Genomic DNA, 13,259 nt, shown 5'->3' with positions numbered 1-13,259 from the left:
AATGCTCATGTGACACTATATCCGTTTTAATTCTACAAATGGATTTTCACTTTGGAGCAGTTTGAATGTGGTATTATCAAGTTCCCTTGTGACACTACCATGGTTGATATTTTTTGTACATCTTTTTTGTTTTTTATTGTTTTTTTTTTTTAATAAATTGTATAATTTCTGTACATAACATTTTAATTGTCTGATTATGGACACGCTTTCTGAGTAGTTAAGAAATAAACCAAATCCTTCTAACATCACCATCAAACATAATATCACACAAACCCTGAGAGGTTTTGTGTATTTATGTACGTAGCATTGTGTTGTAAGCACAAGCTGGTGGATACATGGGGGGATATTTATTTCTGAAAAGCATAGCAGCCAATAGTGATGTCAAGTGGGGCTCATGACAGGCAGAGTTCATAACTGTCAGTGGAGGCAAGACATATGTATGAGGAGTTCCTCTTACAGGCAAATTGTAACTTGCATGTGTAATAATGGGAATATAATTTACTGCACTATGAATAAATCTTTATTTTGTATCATTGTATAATATTTATCAGTATAACACCCCCTTTTATTTTAATTGGTTTTATAATACAGGGGAAAGAGGAAAGGGGTACAAGTTTCATAGTACATAAACAAACCAGTATTTCATCTCAGAAAGAGCATTATTCACAGTCTGAAAGGGAAACATACATGTAAGCCCATAAATGCCAAGCTTTCTGTTTGCAGGTGTGTGTTGCGTAGAATTTTTCTATTTCATAGCAATATTGCATCTTTGCAGTGATTTTCACTGGCCAGTATAACATTTTTATTGTTTTTGATATGACCCAGTTGTTCTCACTAAGTAAGGAGACATCCCCTTCTGATGACCTACTCAAGCTTTGCTATTTTTTGGATATTAATGCATATAATGTAGTATTGTGTCACATGTTTGCACTGTTTTGGGATTTTTTATTCTAAATTGTACCTTTTATGTTATATTGGGAATAATGTACTCTCTGTTGTAAAGTTAAGGCCTTTATTATGCCTTTTCTGTGGTTACAGAACTGTTATGCCTTGTAGTTTACTTTTTTTATGTTCATAATTTTAATTGTATTACATTTATTTATCTTAGTACATGGTTTTATCTTTCTTTCCATAAAATATGTGCCCTTACATTCGCTATATGTTGACCCACTTATCTAATTGCTATTTTTGCAGTCTACAAGCATTTTGCCTGCCCAGTATTTTCTGTGTAGGGACAATTCCTGTTTAATTATTTCCAGTGTGATTTTAATCTAATTTTCTCTGGTTTTGGCCCTGTAGCTTGATTCCTGGTCAGTCATTTTAAATGGCTCAGTGGAAGTGACATACCCTGATGGCAGAACAGAAATACTTTGCATGGGAAATAGCTTTGGAGTCTCTCCAACCATGGAAAAGGAATTCATGAAGGGAGTGATGCGAACCAAAGTGGATGATTGCCAGGTATGTAGGTAAAGAGCATGCCAGGCTGCCAGCACAGTGTTACATTTCATCAGACAGCCGGACCCTTCATGTGAGATTATCAGGAGCATCTTAAGCAATGAGTTGCTTTTTAGTGCAGTTAAATGCTATTGTTTATGAAGTGTCTGACAATTTTACAGTACTCTTAAGCCTCTTATACACGGGCGTTGAAAACCAATGCCTCTTAAATGTGTAGACCAAACCTTGTACTTTGTTCTTGCTCTTAACAGAGTGTTAGAGAAGCTTTAATACGTTGAAAACGTAATAATGACCATGTGTAGAAGCAACACAAAGTAGGATGACACTGGGTGATGGATTCATGAAAACCAGCTAAAGAGGCTGTTGTGTATCAAACCATCAAATAACTTGTCGCTATCCTTTGTCTTTTAACCTGTATGTGTGTTTGGAGGGGGGGGGGTCTGAATACTGGTCCACAGGTAACTCATAGCAACCAGATGTTTCATTTTTAAAATTGTACCAGAAAAATGATAACTGGAATCTGGTTACAGCACATGTTTGTCACCAGTTAATACTCTACGGTTTGAATATCTTCAGTATTCTCCAAATTAAATGATAAAACCCTATGGAGCACTAGGTTTGACCAAATGGCGTATAATTAGTGTTTTAGCTAGGCGTTAGATTTTGCCATTTAGGTGTATAACTGTTGAAATGTATGTATTACTGAGTAGTTTACATTGAAGTTCTGTACTTGAGGTGGTAGTTGTACATATTACAGAGTCTTCATTAGAAATTCAGTTTGATGAATATCTGGGAAATGTACTTTCCAGACATTTGAACATAGATTTCTATATCTATACACCAGAGATGATCTTATTTATGCCAATAGATGAGTTCTAATATTACCTCAAAAATCATTCATATTCTTTCTAACTCATGTCATTAATTGTGAATTATTAGAACGCTATTATTGTAGAGTCACATTAAGTCAAAGCTGTGATAGGGTTTCTTGTGCTATAATGGGTGGAGCTGAGACCATTTGAAGGGTAGAAGTGCTTCTTGACTTATTTGAAATGAGTGATCATATTGTACTGTATATAATCACTTTGACTTTTAATAGTAAACAACTGAATGACAGTGAATAAATATGTAGAATAGCTGTTGCAGTCTGATAAACATTCGTTGTTACACATTCTGAGCCTGATTTTTGAGTTTGAAGCAAAGGGGCAAATTTGCACCTTGACAAAACCATGTTGCATTGGAGGGGGAGGTAAATTTAAAATGTAGAGAGAGATTTATAGTTTGGATAGGGCATGTCTTATATCAACTTTAATTTCAGTATAAAAATAAAGCTATCAAGTATGTGTGTGCTACATGAAAAAACAGCCAGTATTTTCCTTATGTGTAAAATAATAAGTCAATTTGTACCCATTACATTGTAACATGGTTTGTCCAGGTGCAAAGTTGCTCCTTTTCTTTGCTTTGCTCCTAACTCTAAATCCGGCCTCCTATGTCTTATCTTCTCTGCTGCTGACATTCCCACAAACAGGTGTAATCTAAAATAGAACCAGGATTTTTCATTAGTTACCAATAAAATGATATGCTGTATGGTTTATACGGCATTTTAGTAAACTGAAACCAAGTTGCCAACCCTGCTATAATCCTGATACATGTCACTGGATTTGATGGGATGAATACAGTTACATTCAATGGGATATATACACTTTAGTAAAGATTAATTATAAACCATATCACCAGACATAAGACGTGTTGCCATCAAAATTTTTTACTTAATGCTCTTCTAAACAATCACTTTATTCACAAGGCAGAATATGATCTGAGTAAACCACTAGTGAAATAATGCGGGCTAAGGATCTCCTTATACCATGCTGCATGTCCTGTCCACATGGGACTTATTGGCAAAAGTGACACAAACCTGACTATATAAAACTTTTGTTTTATTTTCTCACATTCACTTCTGTACTATGTACTTTGTTGCTGTCTATGTGGCCTTTTGTATCACATTTTATATAGTCGCATAACTCCATAGCTTCTAATATTACCAGTATGGGTTACATTATGCCATATATGTGAGTTACTGCCACCGATTGTGGCAAACGTAATTATGTCACACTAATGAAAGTGGAATGTTTCAATATACATAACTGGACATATGGGTCATGAAGCTTTGGCAAAACAAACCTAGAAATATGGCAATTCTGAATTCAATTAATAATGAGCGGAATTACTTTCTTCTTCTATCCCCAGTTTGTTTGCATAGCACAGCAAGATTATTGCCGTATCCTGAACCAAGTGGAGAAGAACATGCAGAAAGTGGAGGAAGAAGGGGAAATTGTTATGGTGAAAGAGCACAGAGAGCTTGATCGCACGGGCACCAGGAAAGGCCACATTGTCATCAAGGTAATAGAGAACTAACAAGATTAATTCATTGCAGTGTTTCTTTTTTCCTGACTCATCACAAATTAAATGTAATATTTAAATAATTTTCACTTCAGTCTTTGAGAAAATATTTTCTTGTAATTGTTTTGTGTTCTATGCCAGCCTTTCGCTGCATGTATTTCATTTTATATTGATACTTTCCTCAGGAGCAATAATATACCTCCTGCAAGTCTTTTCTTTCAGTGAAATATTGATTTTGCTTCCCAATTACTGGTGTTCAAGCCATCTGGGTTGGAGCACTATTCTGATTATATTCTGTCCTTTGACTTTACTACAGAGTTGGATGTTTAAAGCATTATTTCTCCATAGGGAACTTCGGAACGTCTAACAATGCATCTTGTAGAAGAACATTCTGTGGTTGACCCTACATTTATAGAAGACTTTCTACTGACCTACAGGACTTTTTTGTCAAGTCCTATGGACGTTGGAAAGAAGTTGCTGGAGTGGTTCAACGACCCTAGTCTCAGAGACAAGGTTAGAACAAAATTATAATAAAAATCATACTTGACAATTGTGTAGAGCAGACTGGTGTTTTGGTGGCCACAAATAGCCTTCTCTTTTGCAGCTTTTGACTTTGGTCATCATTATCACCCTATTCTATAACACCTCCTCAAGGGTGCAGTATATTACATTATGTACCAGTGGGGTTAACACCAACTTGGGCAGACTTTGACTTCCCCTTTGTCATAGACTTAAAGGTTCCAGCATGTGACTAGCTGGTAGGACATGCTGGGTCTTGCTGTTACACAGTAGTTTGACTGTGGTCATGTTTTACCTTTTATTTACCATTAGACTTGCAAATAGGTGGTTTGAATTAATCTAAATTCCAAATACTGTAATTGTAAGTAAAATTGTAGCCGATAGTGAACTCAAGAAAGATAAATGAGAGGGATATAACCCAATAACTAATGCAGCTTTTCTTTCAGAGTATGTTCAGTACCTAATGGGATTAACATAGACATGATTTTCTTCCTGGTTCCCCATATTGATGAGCATATGGTTTGAAATATAAAGTACTGCATCCTTTTCTTACCAGTCAAACCATGAGCACTATTGAGCCTTTATTAAAACATTATTTGCTAATATGCTATACCTTATAATATGTTTACACTTTTTTACATAAGGATATCCACATGGTATTATTGTGTTGTCTACAATCTGTAGGGTTGGTTTAGGAATACTTTTCTAGAGGGATAACATACATACAGTGCACACAATCCCAGCCCAGGGAGGTGCAGGAATGGCTGCACAGGGGATCTTACATCCTGTCCTTTACCTTCCAGGTGACTCGTGTAGTGCTCCTATGGGTAAACAATCACTTTAATGACTTTGAAGGGGACCCTGCTATGACTCGTTTTTTGGAGGAATTTGAAAACAACCTGGAACGAGAGGTAAAAATTTTCTTTATATAAACGTCTGATTTTGGAGTGAAAAGCAGTAAATAAAATAAATACATTCAGCGGTTTATTTTGAGAAAATGATTTTAAAAAAAAAAAGTGAAATGCTTCCATGTGTAATTACTTGGTATTACCACTTAACAGTATGTTTATTTCAATGAAGCAAACTTGTGCCAATATTCTGGAAAATAGTAGCAGTTTACAAACCATTAACTATATATTTTTAAGTATAAGCACATTATTGTTATTTCTGCAGAGTGTATAAAGCGCTTTAATTTCTGCTTTCAGAAAATGGGTGGACACCTGAGGCTGTTAAATATTGCATGTGCTGCCAAGGCAAAAAGAAGATTGATAACACTAACCAAGCCATCTCGAGAAGCCACTTTACCTTTCACTTTGCTGGGGGGATTGGACAAGGGATTTGGCATCTTTGTTGATAGCGTGGATCCTGGAAGCAAAGCAGTGGAAGCCGGCTTAAAGAGAGGGGATCAGGTATGACAGACTACCTTCTCCCTATGAAATCTCTGCTATTTACTGCTGGGGAAGAAAGAACCAGTTCAATAATTCATGGCAATTAAATCCATTACTTCTGCAATTCCTGTACATTAAAGGGAAAAAAAGCCAGCCCCAAACCATTCTTTCTCAGGAAGGTAAATGTCACAGCTTGGATTATTAATCACATTGAGTTACTTGCCCTTTACTTGTAGATCTTGGAGGTGAACGGTCAGAACTTTGAAAACATTCAGCTAACGAAAGCTATGGAAATCCTGAAGAACAATACTCACTTGTCTATCACTGTGAAAACCAATTTGTTTGGTAAGTTGATTGCTTTCTCATAGCACACTGAAATATATTTAGTAAATATTTGTATTTTTATTTATGTTTTACAGTTTTATTTATAACTTTTTAATAAAATACAGCTAAAGAAAACTCTAAAGAACACACGGGCATCAATTCCGACTCATGGCAATCTTTGACATAAATCGATGTTAGTAGTTAATTCATTGATTAATTGATAATGATCGTTGTCCAAAAGGTTGTCTCTTAAGCTATAGACGTGTCTATCCATGACCCCAAGATTTTAAAGATTTTATGGAGACGTAAACTCATTTATAAAATCTAAAAATTTAAATTAAAAAACCTCATGGATTAGTTGTTTTAAGTCTGACATTCTCTAATGTAAGATAATTGGAAACTATTGGATTATGATGCTACAAAGAGTTCCAGTATTAATTACTTCATATTCTTCTGCCTTTTTGTTTCCTTTGGAGGGACCCCAATTATCATCTAAGCGTTTACAATATATTTCATTCCCTTATTTCTTAGACCTCATCATAGGTTTGTTTTTATTTATTCAGCGTTGCCTTTTAAATAACGGTGTTGGGTGTTTTTCCAGTGTTTAAAGAGCTGCTATCTAGAATGCTGGAAGAGAAGAGAAATAGTGCTCCACACTTGCCGAAAATTGGAGACATCAAAAAGGCCAGTCGATATTCTATACCAGATCTTGCTGTTGATGTCGAACAAGTTATAGGACTTGAAAAAGTGAGTAAAAAAGGCAAAGCAAATACTGTTGGAGGACGAAATAAGTTGAAGAAGATTCTGGATAAAACACGGATCAGCATTCTGCCTCAGAAGCCTTACAAGTAAGAATACTTTATGTATGTCAACATATGTCATTGTTGTCAACATTAACCCTTATTAGGCATATAGCACATACTATTAGTGGAGACAAATCATTAAGATTTATTTCTGGTCCTAATAGATTCCATCCAGGATCTGCCTTCCATTGTAGCTTGGCAGCACAGTGGCCTAGTGGTTAGCACGTCTGCCTCACAGCACTGGGGTCATGAGTTCGATTCCCGACCATGGCCTTATCTGTGTGGAGTTTGTATGTTCTCCCTGTGTTTGCGTGAGTTTCCTCCGGGTGCTCCGGTTTCCTCCCACACTCCAAAAACATACTGGTAGGTTAATTGGCTGCAGTCAAAAATTTACCCTAGTCTCTCCCTCTCAGTCTGTCTGTCTGTGTGTGTGTGTATAGTAGGGAATTTAGACTGTAAGCTCCAATGGGGCAGGGACTGATGTGAATGAGGTCTCTGTACAGCGCTGCGGAATTAGTGGCGCTATATAAATAAATGATGATGATGATGGCTTAATTTCAATAGCTTTCCATGATGTAATTAGCTAAAATGCATGTAAACCCCAATGAAAGTCCTCTTGCTTTGGTATGGCATGTCACATCTTTACCCCTCTTACCGTAAAGAATCCTTTTCATAATCCCTAAGTAAATAAAACCTACTGTGTTCCTTTTAGTCTTCACAGCTGTCCCCTTGTGAAGACTTGTCAGTGAAACTGTCTGTGGAGAGATTTTTGTATTGACCTTGCATGTATTTATACAAGATAATGAAGTCAGCTCTTTGGAGCTTCTTCCCTATGGTTAAAATGATGATACTGTGTACCTGTATTAATACATATTTGTGACCGGATGGACCGCCTATGCCACCCTGTCTGTTATTGCCACCATTCCCTTTCATTATCCCAAATGCGCCCTCTTTCCGTAGTAGGAGGGGCTTACAAATGCTGCCACCATTAGACTCCTTACCGGCATCCAGAACCAGATTTCTTCGGGGTAACTGACGCTGTTAGTGTACCCTGTTACTGGTGTACCTGGGCTGGTACTCCTGAACTCGTCCTATAGATCAGGCTTGCTGTAGATGGATCCCCACTGGCCTATCACACTGGCCAAACCTGCTGGGTAGAGGGCATATCGGTGGTGCTGGGTACAAACCTCAGAACAGCCGGAAACGAATTAGAGTTGGGTCTAATCTGTAGGTCACAGGATAGAGAAGTTTCCAAGCAGGTCTTTGAAGCAAGTGATGTTTATTTGTACTTACACTGGTTAAAGGGGCCAGTGATCAGGTCAGATGAAAGAAGAACTGCTTTTAATACAAAACAGAGCCTTTTTCATACACATTTGAGACTTGTCTTAGCAGAGGGTAATTCGTCCTCCTGTCCCTTTAACCAATCTGGGTTGATTCATGCAGCCTGCTCGTGGATCAGCCCAGGGAGTTTAACATCTTTAACATGGCTGCTAGTGGCTGGGGGCAGTATACTTTTCCCCTGTCCACGAGTTGCCAGGGAGAGGGGAGCTCAGCCCACTCTCCTCCCTTGGTTCCACTGTCTTGGGCGAGAGGTTTATCTTTTAAATCTCCCGCCCAAACTGACTTCCAGGGACTGGGCGCCGGGGTCTGGCTCTGCTCCCTGGCTGGAAATAGTACCAGGGGAGAGCAGCCAGATCCCGGGGCAGCAGTCCCTGGCCTGCCGCTAGTTGAAGCTATTTGAGCTCCAACTAGGGACTTGGCTTCCTGGGCCCTCAGGAGGTGCTGCACCTCCAGGACCTATTTCCTCCCAGGAGGCTGGTTACGTCCCTCCGTCAGCCATTGATGCTGGCTGCCGGGGGATGAAGGGGATTCAGGGCTGCCTCTGCAGCCCCAGCCCAGGGTAAGTACTTTCTTTTTTATTATACATACATTTACACTTTTACTTTGCACTTTTCATATATTTAAACACACATTTACAGTGAAAATACACATAGTTACACCGCCCAGCGCCGGGAGTAAACCCCTTCAGCGCTGAGCGCCGGTACTTTACCGGCGCTGCAGCCTCTACACACATACTTTCCCACTTTTAACTTTTACATCTTTATAGGCGCAGAGGTTTAACCCCTTACATGCTGCATTGCTGGGGGCTACTCAGCCAGCGCTGCAGCGCCCACATATAAAACATTTTTTTATTTACTAAGAAAAAACATATTTTTATAAATAACTTTTCACACACCGCCTAGCGCGGGGATTTAACCCCTCCGGCATCCAGTATTTACCCTCCTGGCGTTGGAGTAAATTGGCACGGCAGCCGGTAATCGGGGACCAGCCACAATGATAAAATGTTGTTGCTTTTGGTTGTTGCAGCTTGGATTGCATATTGTTGGACAATATGAGATTTGCGTACCATTAAAAGTAAAATTTACATTAGTATTTATACTACCAAAAAGTATAATTTTTTTTATAATTATTTGTTCTTCAGAACTGTCAGAACAATGTGACCAAGGTTATCCGTATTTATATCAGACTTGTTTGTTTACATAATTGCTGTCTGGATATAGCAATGCACAGAGACCATCTAGTTGCATCAAATCCAAGAGCAACAAAAAATAAGCACTTTTAAAGAATCAAAGATAAAACAGTGTGTTTAGTAGGAGTTGAAGGAGGTTATGTACAGAAATTAGTCATCTGAAAAGGCAATATCTACAAAACAACATTTCTATATCAAATTTTAAAAATGTACACAACATGTGACAAGTCAAAGGACTGACAGTAAGGCAATAACCATAAATTATTACGTCCTGTGTCCCATGATTACAAATGTAAATAGTTTCAGAAATGTTTGTGTTGAAGCCTCTGCGCTCTGATGAATAGTACTGTAATAATAGTAAAGCCTATTGTCACTCAGTGGGGTCCTATGCAGTCCACTTCTCTTTACTATGGGCTGATAAGTAATGTTGCATTCATTACAAAAAACGTGAGCGTGATAGGCTGGATAAAAGAATATATCCTCATCCTTCTGTCTGTTAAATAGAAATCCACACACAGTATGTCATTACGACTGCTGCTTAGTTACACTTATGGATTTTATAAATAGGAACGAATTTAATATTAACAAGACCTAGTCTCCATATATATTTTGAAACCTCTCCCTTTTCTGTGTGTTTTTGTTGGTGTTAATGTTTTTTTTTTTCATTTTGCGTTACAATTTTTTTAATGTTATTTTTCTGTTTTACTAAACCAGTGGATCCCAAACTTTTTCAGTTCAAGGCACCCTTAGGGTCTCCATAATTTTTTCAAGGCACCCCTAAGTCAAAATAATTACCAATGAGTCCCCTGCCTTGCTTACCACTGGCCCTTGCCGAGACACCCATGTGAGATCACCGAGTAACCCCAGGGAGTCTAGGCACACGGTTTGGGAACCACTGTACTAAACTTAGTATTTTGCATCTATAGCTATAATTATGAAATCCCTAAATTAAGATCTATAGGTAGAGAACAGAATATATCAGGGTTGATGTTATCTGATATATGTCACAGTTACTCTGAAAAGATACAACTTTTATCCCTGTAATCCATTTATAAGGATTGCCAGACCCCTGCCTTACAGTTTAACATAAGTAGCATTTCCTTTCTCCCTGACAAAAGATGTAATCAAACAAATAGTTTTTAATTACATTGGTTTGGTAAGAGATATATTTAATTAGAGTACACATCCTTGACTAATACTTGCTACTTCTTGTCCTGAAGTAATAAAATAGTTCTTTGTACTGCTGAGGCCTATTCAATAGTTCTTCTCCTGGTCTTCAAAGGGTCTAGTGATTGCGTTTCCTGTGAACGGATTTGAGCCTCGCCCAATCACATTATATTCCTAGACAATAAAAGCTTCTGGCTTTAAGATGTGTGCATTCAAATGATCCGCTGAAAGAAGTTATTTTTATATAAACGTATTAATCGGTGAGAAATGGCAATTACTTGCCTGAAAGACACCGTTATAAATGCTGTGTTTCCCTAGGTGCACATTATGCATGCCATCAGCTACAAAATTGTAAAGTAAACATTTGAGCAAAACTGTGCTGCTTCTGGCTACAACGTGATGCGATGTATCCGGAGAAAAGGCACCTGTAGCTCCAGGAGTGACTGGCTGGGGTGGAAGTGACAGGGACATATAATAACATTTCGTTTGTTGCGCCTTTTACTGGAGAAAATGAAGGTGTAATGAATGCGGTTTTTACTGTTGTGCTATCTTAGATCACCAATCCCATATAGCTCTTTTGTCCCCGTATTTGACATTAATTTGTGGTTGTCAGTAAAGATTCAGAGAAAATGTTACACATGACAGGACTAGATCCCCCTAAGCAATTCTCTTGAGTGTCAGGTGAAAACACTTTTACCTCCTTGAAGTTCACTGACATTTCACTCTCTCGCTCTTCAAAGTATTATCACAGCACACTGAGTGGGCGTTACACCACCCTATGTGAAAAGAGCAGATTCTTCCTGAGAAGACCTGGCTTATGTTCTGTACAGCTCCTTTCAGCTCTGCCTTGAATGGATGCTGAATATTTTGTGCACGGACTGAATAGATAGGGCAGCATTACGCTCTGCAATCCACCACAAAAACATTTTTATTTGTGTGTTCTGACTTACCACTTGTATTCTCCCAGTCTTTCTATATTTCCATAGGCATTCAATAAGCCAGCCCTTGATAGTCATTCTATCATGCAATAATAAAGCCAAACGACTAGATCGATGTCCAATCTGGCCAAATGTGTAGGTGGCCAAGTGGCCAGCTCGCTTTCGGCAGTGAGCCCGTTAGCGCTGCCAAAAGATGGCTGCACAGCCCTAAACATATAGCAATAACAAAATCTTCTTACTTGACAGACGTAACTGTGCAACATTAAAATATTCTCGTAAGCAAAAATAGTACTTTTTTTCTTCGACTTTATGTTTTTTATTTGTTTTTGTCAATACTTCTATTACTTTTGAATAGCAGCATTTTATTAAGTGAGCCCAATTGTGTTGTGTTGGCCTGTTCACATTGTATGCATAATGGCAACACACAGCTACTGTATATAATTGCAGAGTAGCGGTCACCACTGTTATTGGCCTGTGTACAGTAGTAGTTACCAGTTGCCCATGTATGATAAAGATGTGAAATACATTGCCCTCATCACCTAATGACATTTGCATAAGGAAACTGAGCGAGAAGCCAGTGAAATCTGTCTTTTATCACAGAGCTGATAGAAATGAATAAGATAATAAACCTACTGCTATTCTGCTGCATTGACAGTGATGTGTCAGAGGCAGAAAGGGATGTAATTATCAGGTTCTCTTTTGTTCCCAGTGACATTGGAATCGGGCAATCTCAAGATGACAGCATTGTTGGTCTGCGGCAGACTAAGCACATGCCGGCCACACTCCCTGTCAGTGGGACGCTGTCATCCAGCAATCCAGATTTACTGCAGTCTCATCACCGTATCTTGGACTTTAACACCACCCCAGGTGAGAACTCCCTCAACCTGTATCTTGTTGCTGGCACCTTTTTCCCAGCTGAGTTTGTTCACTTATCACTTTGCAGTGACATTCTGAAGGAGCTGCTAATGCTGATCTGTTTTCATTAACTCTGCTGATTGCACCAGTTCTCTTTCACACAGCTGTTAACTTAGGCTCATGTTTATTTTTCCACATTTCAGGCTATTTTTAGCTTGGTTAATGATAAGTAATGCATCCTTTAGTAATAGAAAATGATGTACCGACTTATTATAATGGGACATTTTCTTAAATGTCTTTACAAATATATTACATTATTTAGGTTTTTGATTCTAGTTTTTTTTGCATAATAATTTTATATTTAAATTGCAAAAACAAAAAGTTGTTGAAGAAACAGCTTGGTTTAAGTCTTGGTTTAAGCTTGCAACTTGCAGCACTTAAAATGGAATGTACTGTGTAAAAAGGAAAATGTACTGTGTATTATTACAGGTTATGAGACAATATACAGATATTCTAAATTTTAAGATCTGTTGCGTTTTATTTTAAAATTACCTATTTTATCTCCAGATCTTCCTGACCAGGTACTGCGAGTGTTCAAGGCAGACCAGCAGAGCCGCTATATAATGATAAGCAAAGATACCACTGCCAAGGAAGTGGTCATTCAGGCTATCAGGGAGTTTGCAGTAACTGCGGTACCTGACGCTTACTCTTTGTGTGAGGTGTCTGTGACGCCTGAAGGTGTTATCAAGCAGAGGCGGCTCCCAGATCAGCTGTCTAAGCTGGCAGACAGAATACAGCTCAGTGGCAGGTATTGTCCTATTATGATTCAATGTTTATTAATTGTTGATTCTTTCATGTAAAGTGGTAGTTCTGGGATCTG

The 13,259-nt window shown here is 38.2% G+C and overlaps 1 protein-coding gene across 17 annotated transcripts in view; it reads left to right on the top strand.

Moving 5' to 3' along the window:
- RAPGEF2 (Rap guanine nucleotide exchange factor 2) overlaps window positions 1-13,259 on the top strand; it is a 238,563-nt gene that overhangs the window by 209,776 nt on the left and 15,528 nt on the right. For 11 of the 17 annotated variants that reach the window (XM_075198125.1, XM_075198102.1, XM_075198115.1 and 8 more), the window contains 9 exons: window positions 1,300-1,458; window positions 3,703-3,855; window positions 4,204-4,368; window positions 5,178-5,285; window positions 5,580-5,783; window positions 5,999-6,107; window positions 6,688-6,934; window positions 12,216-12,391; window positions 12,947-13,187. In XM_075198125.1, the coding sequence (XP_075054226.1) occupies window positions 1,300-1,458; window positions 3,703-3,855; window positions 4,204-4,368; window positions 5,178-5,285; window positions 5,580-5,783; window positions 5,999-6,107; window positions 6,688-6,934; window positions 12,216-12,391; window positions 12,947-13,187 (1,562 nt within the window). The remainder of the gene's footprint in view (window positions 1-1,299; window positions 1,459-3,702; window positions 3,856-4,203; window positions 4,369-5,177; window positions 5,286-5,579; window positions 5,784-5,998; window positions 6,108-6,687; window positions 6,935-12,215; window positions 12,392-12,946; window positions 13,188-13,259) is intronic. The other 6 variants (XM_075198094.1, XM_075198122.1, XM_075198108.1 and 3 more) reach the window with 1 other exon arrangement.

This window comes from Mixophyes fleayi, chromosome 1, assembly GCF_038048845.1.
Source record: "Mixophyes fleayi isolate aMixFle1 chromosome 1, aMixFle1.hap1, whole genome shotgun sequence".
Lineage (NCBI taxonomy): Eukaryota > Metazoa > Chordata > Amphibia > Anura > Limnodynastidae > Mixophyes > Mixophyes fleayi.
Note: the sequence above shows the minus strand (reverse complement) of the source record. Positions and strands in the feature narration are given on the sequence as shown.